We start from the raw sequence: 22811 nt of genomic DNA, 5'->3' as shown, positions 1-22811 counted from the left end.
TGGTTCAATCAGAAGATATTGAACCACTGGATCAATTATGCGGTAAATATTTTTCTACATTGTATATATTTGAATTTAATTGTACATAAGCAAAACAATTTCAATTTTTAAAAATATGTTCCACACTTATGCCATAACTGTTGTTGTTGTTGGCACTCCGTCGCTTATGACGTCGAGGATTCCAGTTGATCCGATCAACGGAACAGCCTGCTCGTGAAATTAACGTGCAAGTGGCTGAGCACTCCACAAACACGTGTACTCTTAACGTAGTTCTCGGGGATATTCAGCGTGACACAGTGTGACAAGGCTGACCCTTTGAATTACAGGCACAACAGAAACAGGAAGTAAGAGTGAGAGAAAGTTGTGGTGAAAGAGTATAGCAGGGTTCACCACCATCCCCTGCCAGAGCCTCGTGGAGCTTTTTGGTGTTTCCACTCAATAAACACTCACAATGCCTGGTCTGGGAATTGAAACCGCGATCCTATGACCGCAAGTCCGCTGCCCTAACCACTGGGCCATTGCGCCTCCACAGCCATAACTGTAATTCTGTTGAAATACACTACTTTTGTTTCAATTAACATTGAAAGGAATGAAAAAATTTAGTAAGATAACTTTAAGATCATTCAATTAGTGTTTGAAACATAAATGAACATGAAATTTTCATGAAAAATTTCAATTTAGATAACTTATAATTTAGATCAACATAATTTGATTTAGATTGCTTTATAACAAAAAGTTTGTATTATAAAACCAGGAGCAGTCTCAGGCAGGTTGGTATCAAGGGGGTTAATGGAGATTTGGTTACTATTTTAGCAAGACAAACAACCACATCAGATTCATTATTGATATGTGTGGCCAATGATGGTGATGGCTGCAATTGTGTTTGTTGCAGTTATGGTTACTTAATATTGAAGTCTGTTATTCTCAATCCATGAGCCAGGGTGTAATTCTAAAAGGGATGTAAATTTATGTATCTTTTAAATCATTTTAATAAGCAATACTTATGACCATTTTCATTTTTTTTCAGAGCCCCAGAGACTGGTGGGAGAGAGAGAAACCTGGTCTGAGTGCTTGTCTCAGAGTCAACACTGCTGAAGGTATTCAAGGACTAAGTGATGGTGTTAAAACCAGGTAACAAATTTAAGATAAACTGTAAAATGTCTATGAATATGCTATACTAGCCAGAGACAAAAAGAAAAAAAATGTTATCAGAAGTGTTAGACCATGGATGCAGGATAGCAGATGGTAATAGAAAATCATCTACTTTCTCTTAGGTTGATTGTCCAGTACCTTTAATGGCTCACCAATCTGAAATTTCTCGTGGTTATTGAAGGAATTAAAAATGAGAGAAATATCCACTCTTCTTTTTGGATGATCTAGATACTAGTTCATTTCTATATATTATGTATTAGTCAGAATGGGAGTCATCTTGGTTGTTGCTCTCACTACATTTTGGCTATGTATGCTCCAGCCTACTTCAGGTGTCTTGTGGTTCATCTTAGTGTCTTGTCTGGGACTGAATTCAACCTCTAGGTGACTGCACTGCATTAACCAGTGACTTTATTCACAATGTTACGCCTGTAGGCAGTGTCATAGTGAATATCTAAGGCTCATAAACCTCCACTGATGTTTCATGTTGGCTCCATACTGATAGGTTGATAAAATTCTATCTGTTTGAGATGAGGAAACATAGCTAACATGAGACATTAATGGCAGTTTATAAGCCTTAGAAATTCACTCTGACACTTCCTACAGGCATAGTGTAGTGGGTAAAGGGATTGGTTAATGCAGTGCAGTTACCTAGAGGTTTTGAGTTCAATTCCAGGCAAGGCACCAAGGTGAATCACAAGACACCTGAAAGAGGCTGGAGCATACAAGAGATAAAACATAGTGAAAAGCAACAATGAAGATGAAGACACTGCTCCAACAAATACATAAATTTCTCATCTCAGAAAATTGTATTACCTTATTTTTACTAAAATGCCCAATATAACATTTTATTTTGAAGCATGAACAGTACGAACAAACAACAGGATGGAAAGTGTAAGTGGAAGGTAGGTAGTAATATCTTTTAAAATACATCAATATGTGAAATTAATAGCTGTTTTTAAGCATTTGAAGCTCCACCCAGTAATTATGAACTGATTCTAGATTCCTTGAAAAGTCAGAACAATTATGGGGGTGGGGGTGCAGAATTTAAACAGATTTAACAAAAATTCAGTTCTGGAGATCTTTCAAAATTAATAAGCCCGAATCTGGTGACAGGCATCATGTAATAAAGTAAATTTTGGAAATAAAATGATTATCTCATGTAAATTCCTTCATTTCTATCTTCAGTCTTAAACTCTTAATTTCTCTCCAGGTCTGAACACAGCTGTGTGTGTGTGTGTGTGTGTGTGAGAGAGGGAGAGAGAGAGAGAGAGAGAAAGGTGGGGGAATTCAATCCCAAGACTGGACTGATATTTTACCAATCCCCCAAAATACTGATTTCAGTGAGACTGACACTCTACAAAGTTCAGAGGAGGCTCAAAATGGAGTATTGTTCCTCATCAATTACCGATTCTCTCTAAAGTTCAGGTGAGGCCCACAGTGAAGCCCTGCTCCAACATCTAGAATGCTCCTTGACTGCATACTGAAAAAGGGTAATCCAACTCACTTACAGCTATAACTTACAACTATCATAAATGTTACGACAAGGAAGCACATGGCCTACTCCCATCCCAAGAAACATATCTAAAAACTTTTTTGTAAGAGTTCTTGATATAGTCACAATGTTTGAAGAATGATTTTAATTTAAAATTATTTATATAAAAAAATCAGAATGACATGAAATAGAAGTTTTGTATTGTATTAAGTGCTTTCACTATTTACAGCTTTTCAAATATGTATTATATAAAAACAACAATAAAAAAAAGTCTGGGAAAGCTTGTATGAGGTCACTCAACCAGCTAAAAATAGTGGCTGAATCTCCCTCATATTACATCCTATTCCCTTTTAAAATGATACATTAGATTTTATAGTCTTGTCTCCGAAAAACAAATGAAAGATGGCATGATTATGGTTGGAATGTCTTTAATGATAAGCGTGTTTGACAGGGACTGATCTGGAGTTAATCAACAATAATGAAACAAGTCTGCAAGAGAGCCTCTGAGCAGCTATTTCACTTGCAAGAAATAATGGCCAGATGTCCTTCACATACACCTTATTTTAGAAATGGAAAGACACACTGAAAAATATAGATCCAGATATACAATTGGAACAAATTTGCTTATGTTCAGTCAGATATGATGAAGAGCTAAACTGCAGCCAGCCTATATGTTAAATACTAATTTGATGTTATGAATCCTTTTGGTTTATAAAATGCTTTCAGAGAAAGGGAATTGATAGGCATTGTAAGGCTACCTTGCAGAGTTAATAAATTTGATCTGATATTTTGATTAAAAGTATGGAAACCTACTGTAGCTATGCTATTTTCCAATCAAATAATGATGTAGGCAGCTGTTAAAGAGAAATAACAAGATTGTTCAGATAAGACAAAAAAAACATGTTTATGTTTATGACTGTGTGTGTTTGCATATTTGCAAGTGAGTGTAATGCCTGTTATATTTTCATCATTGAGGACCAAAATTCTCAGTAATCTTACGTGTAATTTTCTGAAAATGGTCTCACTATATCGATTAGCCAGTATAAACTGTAATGTTTTTGCAACGATGGATGGAAACTATGTCAAGAGAAACAGATTCTTGCCAATCTCAAAGAAATCCACAACTATATTGATTTCTTTCCAATGAAAAATATAACTATAAACAAACCAAAACAGAAACAAAAAAATGGCATTGTTGAGTGAGATGAACAGTCATGAATCTCATAACTTATTGATTTCCACTGATACTACCAACTCTCTAATGACTATACTATTGCTATAGAGGGGAAGCAGCTAGAATGAAACACAAAAGAGATACACACACACACACACACACACACACACACAGTTATCCTCAACAGCTTCATCAACACCATTAGTTTTATGTCCAATTTTCCTTATTTCCTATGGTGGTATGTGTAGGATGTTTTTATAAAAGAGTGTCTTTCTCTACACTATGATCTTAGATAAGACCATCAATAATAATATTTCACCTTTTAACTTCTGCTACGAATACTGGATCAGAAGTCTTTTGGCCTATTTTTCACTGTGGAATAATGGTATGCTCACGAAAACCTTAATCTGTAGCACAAATTTAAATGTCAGTTGAACGATCATGTCAATTTTTTTTCGATATTATAGAACTTAGAGATGTATAAATTTAACAAGGTTGATTTGCTTTCATCACACTGCATGTAAAAAAAATCTAGTGAGACTAGAACTCACAATGCTTTTTATTATGCACTCTCATTAATTTGGATTTTAATTCCAAAACAATTTCCACAAGACTAAGCATCCTTTTATTTGTTTCAGTCATTAGACTGTGGCCATACAGGAGCACTACCTTTAAGGTTTAACCCTTTAGTTTTCAAATTATTCTGTCAAAAGTAGTGTTTATTTATTCACATAATCTCGAATTGACCATGCATTATCTCATAGCTTCACGACTTTATTCAACTCCATTATCCAGTCACCTACATTGAGCTGATCATGTGACTTTTGTGTTGAGTCACATAATACAGTAAATATGTAATGTGTACAGCCAACAACAACATGAACATACCTCTCTCTTCTTTTTAAAAGGAATTTAAGTGTATGTATCTTTTATTTTCAAAATCATGGTGATCGGGCATTGATTAGTTTTCAAACTTTGCACTCTGTATATATTTCAAGCCAACAAATAAATAAGGTACGGGTATGGCTGTGTAGATAAGAAGTTAGCTTCTTAACCATGAGGTTTTGGGTTCAGTCCTACTGCACGGCATTTTGGACAGGTATCTCTTATTATAGTCCCAGGCTAATCAAGGTCTTGTGAGTAGACTTGGTAGTCAGAATCTTAAAAAAAACCCCTCACATGTATGCCTATGTGTGTGCTTGCATGTGTGTGTGTATGTTTGTGTCCTCATGTCTTGACATTGCACAACAGGTATAAATGAGTGTCACCATCATACAGGTAATGTTATTTGTTTCCAATCTTCCATGAAAACATATCTGGCTACAGAGAATATTACCTTACTTGGAAACAGAAAGGGTATCCAGCCATGGAAAATCTGCCTCAAGAAATTCTGTTTGACCCACACAAGCATGGAAAAGATGATGAAGTAGGAGAGAAATGCATAAAGAAGAAATAAAAGTGTATCTTCATTAAACACCAAAATGTTATTTTTGTCCCTCTCCCCACTATGTAAAAAGGTTCTCAACTCATTACCATTTTAAATAGTATGATATGCATATCTATATACAAAGTATATAATAACTTTGAGAAGAATGATCAGTAAATATAGCAGAAGCTTTGCAGTCATGACAAGTTCTGTGATACATCACATAAAGCTGATGAGTGCAAGGATGCTGTGTATAATAACAAGCAGGTATATTGTGGACAGAACAGTCATGAAAGTGTAGTAGAAAGGCCAGTGTCCAGTCTGGGTTGCTTCAAAATATACAATGATGTGATTGTATATTTTTAAAATGACATTGTAGGTAGGTGTAAGAGGCCAGATCTGTCTAGTTTGAACATAAAACAGGTGAAGACGCATGGCTCTGTGGTTAGAGTGTTGGGCTCAGTCATGAGATAGCGAGTTTGATTCCTGGACTGAGCTGTATGCTGTGTTCTTGAGCAAGACACTTTATTTTCATGTTCACTCAGCTGTAGAAATGAGTTCCAATGTCACTGGTGCCAAGTTGTATCAGCCTTTGTCTTTCCCATGGATAACATCAGTAGCATGGAGAGAGGAGGCAGATATGCATGGGCAACTGTCGGTCTTCCACAAATAACCTTGCCTGGACTTATGCCACGGAGGGGAACTTTTTAGGTGCAATACCATGGTCATTCATGACGACTGAAGGGGGTCTTTAACATAAAACAGGTAGAATGTTTGAGCCAGATATGGCTTATTAAATACTAAAGGGTTGAAGTACCAAGGGGGTACTCCAGCATGAGTCTGCCAGCAAAGATACCGTGTCATTTTATGTGAGAGTTAGTTGAGTGCCATTTATAAGCATTACTGTTCATAGAGTTATTAGTGCTGACCAGTATTGGTGATAGAGATGTAGTTGATATTTATTTCATTGATATCATAACAGCTAATAACAGTCACATAGTATTTTCATTCAAGTTGTTTGCTGAAAATTTATCACTATTTACTCCTACTGCAAATCTTCATAATTTTCTGGATTTGTATTCAAAACTATTGAAAAAGACTTAGCAGTTCTATTAATCAAAATTTTTGAAAAAGATTTAGCAGTCCTATTTGTTGAGTTCAGTTTTTTGGGGGCGTAGATTTTAGATTGTTGCCAAACAACTGGAAATTTTTTTCCTTTTGTATAAATTACTTGAGATCAACTGATGCATGCACAACTAGTGTAATCACTTACAGACATTTTCAGTAATTTTTGAATAGATACTGATTATTTGAAGGTATGTGTCTTAAACAATCTTAACCCTTTGCCTGTTGTATGTCTCGCAGGTGACACACGGACCATATTTCCTTGGTATCTATGTATCATATATGATATACATTCCCAGCTATTTTTTCAAACCACTAGAAAAAATTGGAACTTATGAAAGGAAACCTGGTTAACTAAAAGTTTGAAAACAAGCATGGACAATTAGGACAAACTAATGAAAATGCTTTGGACAGGCAAATTTATTTTTTTATTAAGTTATTCCTCAAATACTTCAACAATTCCTCCATTTTCTGATACTTTCTGACTATAAGCATTGTATGTTTTATCAATCTGATATGTTATTACTTGCCTGGTGTGTTGTTACAATGTTAATTTGTTGTCATTTAATGTGTCAACTCAAATCTCATCTTTGTTCCCATTATGATGCCTCTCATAAGAGTCTATGCAACTCACAGTAAAGTGTTCATCTAAGTACATGAAGTTCTTTATATACATACATGTTATTCAATGCAATAAAACAAGACTAAATGCTAGCCATGTTAAGTAGTACACTGGGTTCAGCAATATGACACAGCAACTATTAAAATATGCAAAATACAACATAAACACTGTACATATACAAATCTACCTACCAAACTATGAAGCAGTATAGCTCTCTATACAACAGGGTGTCCAATTGCAACACCAATGACTTTTTAATCACTGCTTTTCTATATCAGTAGTGACAGACTTTGCTTTATCATGTGGTTAACAGTGAGTACATGCTACTGAGAAAGATCTAAGAGGCAGAAATGTACATCTAGCATTCTCAAGACAACTGCTGGACAATTTTCATCTGCTGCTGAAATATTTGTGTTATTCAAACACAAGTACATCCATAAGAAATATTACTTCCAGATAAATACTGCAATTAATTTGCCTTTCAGCAAGGTATTTGCATTAAGTAAATACACAGATGACTATTTTAATCTAGTACTGCTTTTGTTGCACATAATGTGAATACACACACACACACACACACATATATGTATGTATGCATATACGTGTATTTATGTGTATGTATATGTATATATGTACAAACCCACATATCATCATTTAATGTTTGGTTTCCATGCAGGCATGGGTTAGACAGTTCAACAGGAGCTGGACAGCTGAAGAGCTGCCCAGGCTCCAGTTGTCTGTTTTAGCATGGTTTCTACAATGCTCTTCCTAATGCCAACCACTTTACAGAGTATACTGGGTGTTTTTTCATGTGGCACTGTGCATGTGCTTTGTACGTGACACTGATACAGGTGCATTATATGTGGTGCCAACATAGGTGTTTTATATGTGGCACTGGCACAGGAGCTATTATGTAATGCCAGCAAGACAACAGGAATAGAGTTGACATAGACTTTGAAGTTTTAGCCTGTTTAGCTTTCACCAAACTAAGTCCAATGAAAGCTAAATTTTCAAAGCCACTGTCAACACTAATCTTGAAAAAAAAAAAAAGAGAAAAAACTTGTCAAAATAAAATGCATGAGTGAGAAATGGTCCCATGATTACGATTAGGAGGGCAGAAAGTCTGATTAAGTACTCTGACGATCCTTCCAGCCATGACAGTATAGAAAGTGGACATAAAGTGATGGTGATGATGGGAATATATATACACAAGCCTGATGAGTTAGGTAATGTTTGACAAGCCTATGAGACTAAGTTGCATGGAGCCAAATCAAACTGCTATTAAACACGGAAATTGGTGCTCATTCAAAGTCAGTGAATAGCTTTTGACGATACTGATATGACTGAATCTTCTTTAACAATTCATAATCATAACTTTTTATACCTCTTAATTCTACCTCAGTTCATCTAATTGTAGATATATATCGTTACTTTTCATAAAAAAGCCTTTATATTTTATATCCAATGTGCAATTTCTCTTTTTTCTTTTTACTTTTCCCCTATTTAAACCACATGTAGTCTTTTTTCTCTTTGAAACCTATTTCTATTTTATATATATATATATATATATATATATATATATATATATATATATATATATATTACACACACACATACATACATTGTCCTCTTTAAAATAGGTCTCAGGCCAGCAGTTTTTGGGGTCTGAAGATACATACAAACATATACACACACACGTGTGTATATATATGTGTGTAACCTAGCTAAAACCAAAGTCCTAATAAGTAAAAAAAAAACTAAAAATCCTTAAAACGTAAGAAACATATTCCATATATAAAACATTCACATAGAAGCAACGAGAAATGTCTGAATAAAAAGGATAATAATAATATCTGGCTTATCTTATTTTATGACAAACAGATAAGGACTAACCTTATCCAAGTAATTTGTTCTATCCTAGATAAACATTTCACTTCTAATAAATATAGTACTATAATTAATAATAAGTAATAAGGATTGAATTTTCGGTAACCAAAAACCTATTTAGGCATATATCATTGTTTAATAATGTAAAACTTGATGCAAATTACACAAATAGAAATAATCCCCCTCCAACTATGAATACAAACAATATCCAAACAAACAAAAATGCCAGACATAATATATCTAGACAACACATGAACAATAATACAAACACAACTAACACTTTTAATATCTATTTAAATAACTTCTGTGATTGTAGAGTTAAAGGAAAATGTAAATTTAACAATTATTGTAAACATAGAAACCTAATATACCTGGCAACCGTTGAAGCAGAAGGCAAATATTTCTATTATGTTGGAGCGACAGCGTGTTATGTGAAATCTTGGCTTGCAAACCATGAGATCTCCTTTAGAAATGCTAATAAAAGAACTCAGGCATAATGTTGCCATCACAAGTGATCACTCCAAAAACCATGATGTTGACTGGATGCTTGATTTTTATCACTCTTGGTACATATTTTGGGGACATGGAATGCCAATGGTTGTTCTGTGTATTCCCTATTTGTTCGTAGTGGAGCTTCTGGTGTGAATGCCAAGCAGTACAGCATGTTGTTTCCAAATTTCTGGTAGAGTGAATTGCGTCATGGTACTGTTTTTCTCACAGATGGTGCCCAACTGACCCTACTATACTGTGTAGTTGACAAAATGAAAAACAAACAATGCACATGTGCACAATTAAAAATATAGAATGGCAACAATTTACCCATCGCACCCTGTATATATATATATATATATATATATATATATATATATATATATATATATATATATAAACACACCAGCAGGCCTCAAGTGACATATTAATGTCCATAGAAAAATGATTACTGCTTTATTTTATTTTACTGAACCCTCATTTGTCGTTCATGACAAGAGAATCCATCATATATATATATATATATATATATATATATATATATATATATATATATATATATATTGTTGATGTCATAAAAGTCAAGAGAACATGAACTAATTTCTTTCTTTTAGAATATCTCAAAGTACACATACAAAGTTATAAATAATAGCAGCCTTCAACTTATTCTATCTAAAAGAGATTTTCATCCCATTATTTACATGCTATCATTTATAGTTTTATGTATGTACTTTATATATATTCCAAAATAGAATGTATAAAAATCATTATGTACAGTTTACTGTTCCATTAAGGTAGGATCAACAAAAGAAGTACTCAATCCAGTGAGAGATAAATACCATTTAATGTACACAGTATAAAGACATGAGTTACTAATAGTTTCTTGCTTGAAGACAAGGGTCTAGTTAGGTTTTTATAACATGCCTTATATCTCCAAGCAATCTTTTGGCTTTGAACACCTGGTCTATTCAATTTACAAAACAGGACACTGGTACGAGAAAAATCATGAGGAAAAATGAGAAGGTAGATGAAAAGAGTGAATGAATGAAAAAAAAAATGGAAAAAGAAAAGAAAATCAGAGTTATGTCCTCTTTGACTATAAAGCCATAATTAAACCAGTTTGCCAAAAGAAGTTTGTCCCTATCTTTGCATTTTCTGAAAATTTTGAATCAAGAATGCAGTAGTGCAGTTGAATTCTCAGATCTAAAAAGAATATGCAATCTTTCAGCTATGCATAAGTTGCATTTCTTATATCCATTGACATATGACATGGATTTCTCTATGATTCCCCACAAGAACATATGTGGTGTGCAGTTTGATCTTTAAACTACATAGATAGATAGCCAATTTAATAGCTTTACATAATCTTTTGAAATTGCCTTTGCATAACCCAATGTAATTTTCCTTTATAGTTATCTTGAAGCATTGCTGTTACGTCTGCCTCATATATGGAGTTTATCATACACACTTGGTCGACTGAGAAAGCTTCAAGGTCTCAGCAGTTACAACTCGCAATGATGCTTACAAGTGATAGTGTTCTTCATATTGGAGTAACAGCTATATGGTATTTTAACTGAGCATCTGTTAAAAATCTACCTGTATTTGTGGTTTACTGGGAAATGTTTATTTAAAAGAGGCAGGAATTTTTACCTACATCAATTTTATACAGACAGATGCACACTCACACACACACACACACACACACACACACTAGCAGCAGTACTCAGCCTTGCTTAGATTTATAGATAACTAGCAGAGGCACCCGGCGTTGCTCGGGAATGAAATTGTTGCTTATATACTTGAAGAAAAAAAGGCAAAATATGCTGTATAGAAATTTGAGGACATTCTGTAGATGGACTCTCAGATGAATGATGGCTGGGCGCCTCTCATGAATGGGGAAAATTGAAGATGTGCCAAAAAGCCTCATTGGTACTTGGAAACTTTTAGGAAAATTAAAATGGGGATTAAATGAAAGAAATGATTTACGTGAATATCCTCACAAGAGTAATTGAAATAAATGGCGATTGTGGAACCTCCCCCACGCATACACACGTGTGTCTTTGTAAATATGTTTGTATACATTTATGTATGTGTGTGTTTGTAAGAGACAGAGTGTGAGTGAGAGAGAGAGGTTTGTTGTCATGTATACGTACATGCATAAATGTACATACATCTTTGGATGTATGCATATGACAACACAGCCCTTGACTCACTTACACTGTCTCTTACAAACATGCACGCGCGCACATACACACGTGTCTTTGTAAATATGTTTGTATACATTTATGTATGTGTGTGTTTGTAAGAGACAGAGTGTGAGTGAGTTAAGGGGTGTGTGTGTGCATGTGTATGTGTGTGAGAGAGCAGTGTGTATGTAGTATTTACTCTCTCTCTCTCTCTCTCTCATACACACTCACACACAAAATAGAGAGAGAAGCTTTTTGCCGTTGTTACGTCAATACCGGAAGTTGACATTGAGGAACCTTTTTAAAGAAGTGAATCTTAAATATAAAGCAATATTATTTATTTTTAATTAAAAAAATCAAATGAAGAGCCTAAGATTTATCCGAGGTCAAATTATTCATGCATCACAAGTATGGAAGCATTTGGTGAAGTCAATTTCACATGAAAAGCGATTACACACACATCTCTGTTTTATATATAGTATAGATATCAGAAAAAGTTGCATAGTTTATTACCCTTGCTTTCAAAATATGTGTTCTTATTTCAGCTACCATGGTGCAAAACTGAGGCTGGTTATTTGGAACATGGTGCAAGTGGTTGTGTTAAATGGGCAAAGGATTGTGTTTAAACTAAATATATTGAATGCTATTTTTATTTGTTTATTCATTTTGCGTATGTGTGCACATATACATATATGTATGAGTGTGTGTATATACATGTATGTATGTGTATAAATAAATAAATAAATATATATATATATATGTAAGTATACACACACACAACATGACGTAGATGTATCTCTATGAGTGTGTGTATATCTGTGTACATATATACCATTATGAACATCCTCATAAATTCACATCCGTTTTCCCACACTAACATGGGCTGTAGTCATTTATTTGAGGTTGAAGTTACTTATTTATCAAATCATTACTAAATTCTGTACATAAGATTCCATTTTCCACAAGGAAACATCAACTTTGAATAAATGAATAAATTCTGTTACATGTATGTAATATAATTTTCACTCATTTGTAAATGTGAACATATACGTGTGCATGTACAAATGCATATATATATGTATGCTCCTATGTTTGAGAGCTTACATGTGAATGTTAGCATGTGTAAGTATGTATGTTTAAATATATATATATAAGTTTGATTTTATGCACATATGTTTATACGTATTTGTTTCTAAGTATAATTAACTGTGTATTATACTGCTTTCTTCTTTTCCAGGACTGTGAGTGATAAAACTAAATTTATTCAGAGGAACCGTTTCCATTGAGAGTATAATTACATGGTGCTGTAGCACCAGTAGTTGTCATGCCATTTATGTGCATGCTATGATTTATTCCCACCTCCATCACAACCACCAACACCACCAACATCATTATTGCCAACATAGCGTCTCTCTAGCAGACAAATGGCCTTCAACTGAATCACTAAAATACCACTTGTCACAAAACTAAATACATTAAATGTATACTACAACAAAGCAATTTTAAAGAGACTATCCTCGGTCTTAGCTACATATAAATATTAAACACAGACATACACAAACACACAAACTAAATCAGTCTCTATAAAATCAAAATCTCCATTGGGTTTCAAATTTCACATATAGTCCAAAGGAATTTTATAACTTAGCCTCTATCAACCTAGTTCCACTTACTAGTTTCTGATGTAACATCATCATCATCATTTCATGTTTTCTAAACTGGTATGGCTTGGACATTTTGACAGGAGCTGTCAAGCTAGACAGCTGCACCAGGCTCCAACTGTCTATTTTTGGCATGCTTTCTACAGCTGGGTGCCCTTCCTAAAGCCAACCACTTTATAGAGTGTACAGGATGCTTTTTACGTGGCCCCAGCAACAGTGCTTATTACATGGCATCAGTATGGGTGCTTTTTATATACCACCAGCATGGGTGCTTTATACATGGTACCAGCCTGGCTGCTATTTACATTGCACCAACTGAGGTAAAATACAGGTGAAACACCAAGTAGAAAGTAAAACCAGGCTATTCGTAACATATTCAAACTACCAGACTGAGTTTTAACAAACCACAGTGCAGTGTCAATGCAAAATAAATTGCATCTTTTATCTTTTACGTGTTTTAGACATTGGATTGCGATCGTGCTGGAACACTGCCTAGAAGGGTTCAGTCAAATTTTTTTTTAAAGTTTGGTATGTATTCCATCATGTTCAGAACTGTTAAATCATGAGGATGTAAACAAACTAACACCAGGTGTCAAACAGTGAAAGGGTACAAACACAACATAAATACAATAACATACAAACACACACAATTTGTGTGTATAAAAATGTTTATAAATATATATTTGTATATGTGTATATATATATATATATATATGTGTGTGCGTGTATGCATATATATATACACACACACATACAGTTGTGAAGGCACATGGCTTAGTAGTTAGGGTGTTGCAGTCACGATTGCGAGATTATGAGTTCAATTCCATGACCGGGCGTTGCGCTGTCTTCTTGAGAAAAGCACTTCATTTCACGTTGTTCTGTGATCATTTCGTCATCTGAGATGTGGCACAAGGTGCACCTGTACAGGTGATGTCAATTTGATGGAGGGAGTGAGTTTATGTGTAGGATGTTGCTCTCACGATTGCAAGATCATGAGTTCAATTCCCAGACTGGGTGTTACATTGTGTTCTTGAGAAAAGCACTTCATTTCATGTTGCTCTGTGATCATTTGATCATCTGACATGTGGCACAAGGTGCACCTGTACAGGTGATGTCGATTTGATGGAGGGAGTGAGTTTATGTGTACACAAACATTTGATCACCATAAACAAATCATCTGTGTGATGGTTCGGCAAGAAATTGCTGAACCCTCATACATCATCTAATGATGGAAGAGTCCATGAAATACATAGTACACTCTGTAAAGTAGTTTGCATTAGGAGGGGCATCCAGCTGTAGAACCCATGCCAAACTAGACAGTGGGAGCCTGATCAGCTTTCCAACTAGCCTGCTTTTGTCAAACCATCCAACTCATACCAACATGGAAAACAGATGTTATACAATGATGATGATATATTCATATACAGGCTGTTCAGGCTAAATTTGGTGATTTTGTATGTCTCCTTTTTTTCAGAACAGCTTAATAATTGTTGAATAATCAATGTCATTAGAGAGCATAAAAATTGATGTAGGGGTTGAGAAAAAGTGGGTTGATACGAAGGAGTGGAGCCATCTGAATATAAGAAAAGGGTTACCTATATTAATGATTCATGCTGGGTATCGACATGCTGACATCCTAATTACTACTCAATGCTCTGTGAATATTGTAAAAGCTGTAAGATGCGACTTGGACAGCTGCAACAGGGACTACAAAGGCACAGTAGGTGTTCTGACTGCATCTGCACACCGGAATTCATCCCCACATCTTTAAACAGGGCCTAAGGTTTAATTCAGACAGCTATGTGAAGCTGCTGGAGATGGTGGTCAAAGTTCTGCTGGAGAGGATTGCTGCTGAAAAGCTATATGTATAGCAGCTGGCTCCTTGTTCTACCTTCAGAGAGAATTACAAGTGCTTGTTGGAAAATTTCACCAGCCCCAATTTCTGGTCTCCTAATTCCTTTGATTGTAATCCCATGGATTATTATGTATGAAGTGTGGATTACTATGTATGAGAAAAACACCAACCGCTCTGCCTGCAACATTAAGGCCAAGCTGGTGGCTAAGATCAAGGAGATATTCAAAGATCTTCTGAAGGACACAGTGAGGAACACATGCACCAATTTAGAGTAAACTGTTATCTCTCAGCCATAATCTAGTTGATATATCGGGTTGTCCGGAAAGTTCGTGCCGGTTTTTCAAGGAAAGAAAAAGGTCAATAAATACTTGCCATTACATTTTTAATCAACCAAATATGAACCATTTTGTTGCACAATGCGTCTCCATCTTTCCTTTAACTTGAAAATACCCTCTTCCCAGAATTGAGGTGGTTTCGTGGCAAATAAGTCAAAAGGTAAGCTACTTATAAATCAGCACGAACTTTCCGGACAACCCAATATTTTTATTAAAACAAAAAAAAAACCCCATTTATTTTTGGATAGGCAACTGTCTTTTCTTTTCCTTTTATGCAAACTGTCAAATTTAGCCTGAACACCCTGTACATATATATATGCATACATATATGTATATATACATATATAGTAGAATAATAGAGAAAATGTTCTTGGTACAGTATTATATATATTTGAAAGAATGAGTAGAGATGGCATTTTTGGGGGGATAATTATTTATTTTAATCTTAATAATAATATTTACAGTGAGTTACTCTGATATAAATTTTGAGCTTCAAGTAGCCATTTTCAAACTGAAAAATGTGTTTCACTGGTTGCTTAAATAACAAAAGATTTTTCTTACAAGTATTCATACAAACAAATATACACAAAAAAGGGAAAAGAATATAAATACAAAAGCATGTTAGAAGAAGAAGAAGGAGAAAAAGAAGAACAACAACAAGAGGAAGGAAGAAAAGAAGGCAAAAGAGAGGAAAAACGTAAATGAAATCAAGAAAAAATAAAATATAAAAATAAGACTAATAGTAATTGAGACCAGTGGGGAGAAGAGTTAAGTCCATCAAGAATTTTGGAGTGGCCAGTATTGGTGTGTTCTTGTTCATGACCTGTGTGGTATGGTGCACATATATATCTACACACATTCACTTATATACCTCTTAACCTTTATACCTTTGCATGTATACACACATACATACATATATATATACATACATACATATATATATATATATAAATAAATAAAACTGAATGTAGACATGCAGTGGTAGTGGTGGCGAGCCTGAAACTTGGTTTTACACATAACTGTTACCTCATTTTCTTCAAGTTGAATCTGTTATTGTCTAAACCTTGGCTATTTACCCTGAGTCAACCTATGATTGAAAATACTCCAGTATTTACTATCCCATCTTATTCTATATCTAGGCCTACATCAGGCATGGGCAACCTTTTATGAGAAGCAGACCACATGACATGACTCATCATAAGGCAAGCTGCAATTAAGCATGCTATTCAAAATGACACAGCCTACAGGGTCATGACTGGTCTACACTGTCTAATTTGACCTTCTTGTTTTAAGGTAGGTTTGAAGGGAATTTGACAGTCTTTTCTAATAGACTGAGTGATCAGTGAAAAGCTGCTAGTTAGGCTTTTTTACATATTTCTCTTCTTTTACTTCACCACTCATACACCCACTCTACTACACCATGCACACACACCTGCTTATCCTCATGCACATAAATCTCCATTTCTAACACATACATACATTGAATACATGCATTTACACCTCACACATACTTTCTTTCAGCAAACCATGTTCTACAATGCTTGCTTGTCATGCTTACTTCCCTTTGGCTAATACACTTAATGTATTGCCTGGTTTAACACCAGCACCTGATATTTAGGTGCCTTTAACAAAGTCCACATTATTGCATGCATTCAGGACAGATCTCAAGTCTGAAGTAGTCTTTTTTGCTCCAGAAGTCCTGGAGGCCCTGTACAAAGTCATGAGTACCACTTTTCCTTCATGACAAAGAGATAAAAGGAAAATAATAAAACAGGCTTCTCGGCATCTGGAAGAGCATTCAGCCATAGAGACTATGCCAAAGCAGATATTGAAGCACAATGCAGTGTTCCAGTCAAACTGCCCATGGATGACAGCTGTTAAAACTGTTAGCCAGTCAGACTAAATGCTTAGCAGCTTTTCTTCTCAGTCATCATGTTCTGAGTTAAAATTCCACCAAGGTTGACATTGCTTTTCTTTCTTTCAGGGTTGAGCACTGGGATTGATGTAATGAACCAGCTTTTCCACCCCTAAAATTTCTGGCCTTGTGCCTATAGAAGAAAGAGTTATTATTATCAAAAGAAATCATTATTATTATGAAATGATGAGGATGATGACTTCTTCATTCCATACTTCTTGTTTACCATTCAAGCATTCATTGCACATCTCTGAACTAACCCCTTTTTTCTTCCACCTATGTTTTTATCTTCATACCCCTCCTGTATTAAATACCAATAATCAAAGAATCAACATATTTTACCTTCTATTCCTCCACAGCAAATAATACATTGACTTTGCACTTTGTTTATTGATTTTTTTTATTTGTTTGTATCCTACCTGTATATTTGCTTCATGTGATATGTCTACTTGAGTAATGTAGCATGTGACAAATACAATAACAAAAGAAGTCATATAAGGCTTCTAGCTGTTACCTATGGTATCAGATCAAATTATATATATATATATATATATATATATATATATATATATTTTCTAAACACAGACCAATTCTGATGATCAATATGAAGATAAAGAAATATTAGAAAGTCTCCTCTCCAAAAACATTAACATCCACTTGATTTGAAGCATGGCAACTGCATAAAATACTGCACTACAATAACCCTTTGAAACTCACTAAAAGTGAAAGCCGGTGAGAAACCTTTACATCAGTGTTTCTCGGAGAAAAACTCTACATTCTGAGGGTGAGGTTGAGCAGTGAAAATTGAAAAAGGGACAAATAAACTGCCGCATATTGTTATCTTAACAAAGCATAGAAAGGTGTGGCTAAAAATTTCACTAATAGTTTTGTGGATGGCAGCCTAATATTTGTCATTTTGAGAACTACTACTTTATGTGGTTGGTTGAACTGTTATAAATGGCAGCCAAATATCCCCCAAACCAAACACTGCTGACTAATATAAAAAACAAAGAAGCACACATTAGACAATATAGACCATGACAAGGAAAAAGACTAACAAAAAGAGTCATGGTTTGAATGACTCTAAAGGGTGAATAGAGAAAAACAACTACATACGATAGGTGCAGGAGTGGCTGTAAAGTTAAGAAATTTACTTCCTAACCACTTGCTTTCTGGTATGGCACTGTGGGCCATTGCCTTCCACAACAGCCCAGGCCAACCAGTCTTGTGAGCAGAAACTGAAAGAAGCCTCTCTGAGAGAGAGAGAGAGAGAGAGGGAGAGGGAGAGAGAGAGAGAGAGAGAGAGAAAGAGAGAGAGGTGCATTCCAGAAGTTTTTGATACTTTTTTAGGCAAGGCTGTTATAACTTGTCCTAGGTTATTGTAATTTTAGTATGTCATTACTATACATCTAATAATCTGACCTGTCAACTTTTGTTATTACAGATTGAAACAGACGACTGTAACAGCACTTCGAACACTGCTTGTCATAGATAACTAATTTGCAGAAAACAGTCAGAATGTGAAGACAATTAAGAAACTCGTTATGCAATAAAGTTTTGTGTTAAACTGAACAAAAATACTACAAAAACTTATGAAATACAAGTAATTTTTATTTGCCTGTCATGGTATTTAAATGAGAATGAGATGTAAGGTGACAGTTTTTGAGATTCCGGTTCGAATGACATGAGTGTTTTTGTTTCACTTTTCACATGTAATACTTAAATAGTGGAGGAGATATGATGTTGCTGTGGGCTGGAAGTATGCAAGAAGTTAAAATTCTTTTGACTAAAACACAACAGGGACCCTAAGTAAGGCATGTGTAAAATTTGAATGAATTTGGTTGTGTAGTTCTGGAGTTTTAGGGATTCACACACACACACACACACACACACACAGACATACATTCTCAATTTTATATATATATATAGATTGCAAACTGCTTATAAGCCAAGCATCTGTTTTTTTGCTGGCACAAGAGGCTGGGCAAAGCAAGTCCACTGGGAATCTCATGATGATACCTTTTTTTTTTTTTAACAGTAAGGGTATCATTAATACCCACTGGATTCCTTCTGACCACATGGTTATCAAAAAGTACTTTGTGGAGGTTTTGAGGGAGTTCAGGAGAACTACAACAAATGCACTGAAGTCAGAGAACTCTACTTTAAAGGAGATTAGAGTTTTTGTACTTCTTTGACATTAATGAATGTCTCTTCTGAAAACATCTCAATACTTTTGGAATGCACTTTGTATATTTGCACGTGTGTGTGTGTGTAAATGAGTTTATAGTTGTGTCTCTGTCTTGACATTGCATAATTCTTGTAAATGAATGTCAATTCAATTCCAGTATTCTCTGAAAACATGTCTGGTCATAGGGATATAATACTTTGCTTGTTAACAGGAAGGGCACCCAGCAGTAGAAAATCTGCCCAATAAATTCCATCTGACCCAAGCAAGAATGGACAAATGGATATTAAAATGATGATGCTGATATTACAATACAGAATAACACAGTATATAAACAAAATACAACAATATTCCAAGATAGTCATGTCTTTAATCCTTTAGCATTCATATTACTTTGTTAAATGTAATGCTTATTTATTCACATTGTTTTGAATTAATCATGCATCATCTTGAAGCTTCAAGATTTCAATGATATGTTGGTTTATTTTTAAAATGAAATTGTTGGGTAAGTGGGAGAGGTTGGATTTGAGCAGTTTGAACATGAAACTGAATATTTGGGCTAGATATGGGTAGTTTTGATGCTAAAGATTAATCCTTCATTTAACTCAATAAGTTTGTAAATGCTTTACAACAATAATATCGGTTGGATAAAGAAATAAAAGAAATACTGAAATTTGTGTCAAGCAGATTTGGGTTGAATTTTCTTAAGGACAACTTTCAAGTCGATGAAGAATAATAATAATAATACAACAATGGTTCAAGAATTCAATAGGGAATTAATGATTAATTCAAACTGGTTTTTGTTAAGGTTAGCTGCAGAACTAACTCATGCAAACAAAAACGAGTTAGGTAGACTACAACTTCTAGAGCACAAAACAAAAGAAATATAAAACAGCTTAGTTTAAAAGAATATATATATACATACTGTCATAGAGTCACAAAGAAGACTTAATACCTATAAAAATATCATCTCTAGAAGCCATTATCTCTTTCATGTGAATTTTTTCCCTGGAACATGTAACGTTTGCACACATGTATAGGCACATGTATAAGCATATGTGTGTGTATACAAAATATATAATTATATAAATATAATCATAATAAGGGCACTAATGAGTAGTGCCACATGCTAGAAATAGATGCAAAATACCTCTAAGAACTATATTATTTACTTCATTAGCATGGGTTCAAAGCGAAGGAAGTGAACAAAGATTTTTAAAAAAAAGTTTAACCATAGATCAATTTCTAGTTTAGAGATGTAAATCTCTTTACTGTTATCAGTATAGTATAACACATTGTACATAATTATAAACATTTATACATACTCATACAAATAGCACATATCCAAAAGCCTGGCTGGTAACGAATTTTTCTGCAATGTATGGATAATTTATCCTGATCACGCTATTTATTAGCATTATCAAGCGTTTGAGAATAAAAAAAAATTTATTTCTGTATCTTTCAATACATCTCAATGCTTCTAAAACAAACTTTGTTTGTTTCCTTTCATCGTGAGTTGAACTCACATTTATATATTGGGTTGGTGCATAATTATTGTGGCTTTTTTCAACAAAAACATCTTTAAATGATTATTCCGTAGTATATTCACCATCTACTTCCTATTTGCTTGGCAGACAGTCAGACCATCATTTTAAGATGTATTTTATTAAATATTGTTATTGTTTTTGTTGAATAAAATTTGTTGAAAAAAGCCGCAATAATTATGCACCAACCCAATACAAACTGAATCTAATTCATTCACCACAACCATGTGTATATACAACCCAAAATAATACCAGAGTGAATATATTGGTCAGAATAATTTATATTTATATATAGCCAAGGATAAAATCTTTATAAGAATTTATCAAGCAGCCAGCATAATAAAACCTATATATAGTAAACTTATATTGCTTTATTACATACTGGCTACTTGATAAAATCTTATAAAGATTTTATGCTTGACTATAAATATATATATATATAATTCATATATGTATATATGTGCATACAAGTATACATAAGGTGTGGCTGTATGATAAGCTGGCTTCCTAACTACCTGGCTCCTTGGGTAAGTGTATTTTACTATAGACTTGGGACAACCAAAGCCTTGTGAGTGGATTAAGTAGATGGAAATTGAAAGAAGCCCATCACATGTGCATATGTGTGTGTGTATGTAATATATATATATATATATATATATATATATACATATATATATATACATGGGGTTCATGCTTGTGTGTCCTTCTGTCTGTGTTTGTCCCCATCACCACTTGACAACTAGTGTCGGAATGTTTATGTCTCATTTTGGCAAAAGAGACAGATAGAATAAGTACCAGATTTAAAAAACATAAGTACTGGGGTCAATTCATTCAACCAAATTCTTCAAGGTGGTAGGTATCCCAGTATGGCTGCAGTCTAATGACTAACACAAGATATATATACATGTATGTATGCATGTACGTATACATAGTTTGTATGTGTGTATACATACATATATATATATATATATATATATATATATATATATATACACACACACATATATATATACACACATATATATACATATATACATACACGTATACATATATACATATACACACATATATATATACATATACACACATATATATATACATATACATACAAATATATATATATACACATATATATATACATACACACACACACATATATATATATACATACAGAGAGATTCGAAATCAAAACTGGCATGACAGCCTTTCTATACAAGACAATGACCTCAAACTAAGTCATTTTATGTCAACCATACAAGACATATGCACCAAATACGTGCCATATAGAAAGACCAGCAAACATGCCAATAGAATTCCTAGAGACAGGAAAATCCTTATGAGACACAGAACAAAGGTCTCAAACCAGTTAAATAGAGAACTGGAGGATAGGAAAAGGGCTAAATTAAAACTAACACTGTTAGAAATAGAAAACAAAATTAAACTCTCCCATGAAAAAGAGAGAGCAGAGAAGGAGAAGAGAGCAGTAGAAAGCATAAAAACAAACCCCAAGGCTTTCTATAGATTTGCAAAAGAGACTGCTATATAAGATAGGACCCCTATTCCTGCCTAATGGCTCACTGACTGCAGATCCCACATGGATAAGTGAAGTGCTCAGTACACAATTCAAGAGTATCTTCACTTCTCCTCTGAGTCACATGCAGATAAAGAACCCAGTTAATTTCTTTGACAATAGCACTCAGCAGAAAAAGACTGCATCCATTACCTACATCGACATTGAAGAGGAAGATGTAATAGCTGCCATA

The 22811-nt window shown here is 34.3% G+C and overlaps 1 protein-coding gene across 4 annotated transcripts in view; it reads right to left on the bottom strand.

Annotated features, from left to right (window-relative positions):
• LOC106869343 (kelch-like protein 26) overlaps positions 1 to 22811 on the bottom strand; it is a 94748-nt gene that overhangs the window by 49324 nt on the left and 22613 nt on the right. The window contains exon 1 of one of the 4 annotated variants that reach the window (XM_089361474.1): positions 18436 to 18568. The exons of the other annotated variants lie outside the window; for them this stretch is intronic. Within the exon in view, the coding sequence (XP_089217600.1) occupies positions 18436 to 18513 (78 nt within the window). The 5' untranslated portion in view covers positions 18514 to 18568. Of the gene's footprint in view, positions 1 to 18435; positions 18569 to 22811 lie in introns of those variants that run through there. 4 annotated transcript variants of the gene reach the window in all.

The sequence above is a fragment of the Octopus bimaculoides genome, chromosome 1 (assembly GCF_046866305.1).
Source record: "Octopus bimaculoides isolate indiv1 chromosome 1, ASM4686630v1, whole genome shotgun sequence".
Taxonomy (NCBI): Eukaryota; Metazoa; Mollusca; class Cephalopoda; order Octopoda; family Octopodidae; genus Octopus; species Octopus bimaculoides.
Note: the sequence above shows the minus strand (reverse complement) of the source record. Positions and strands in the feature narration are given on the sequence as shown.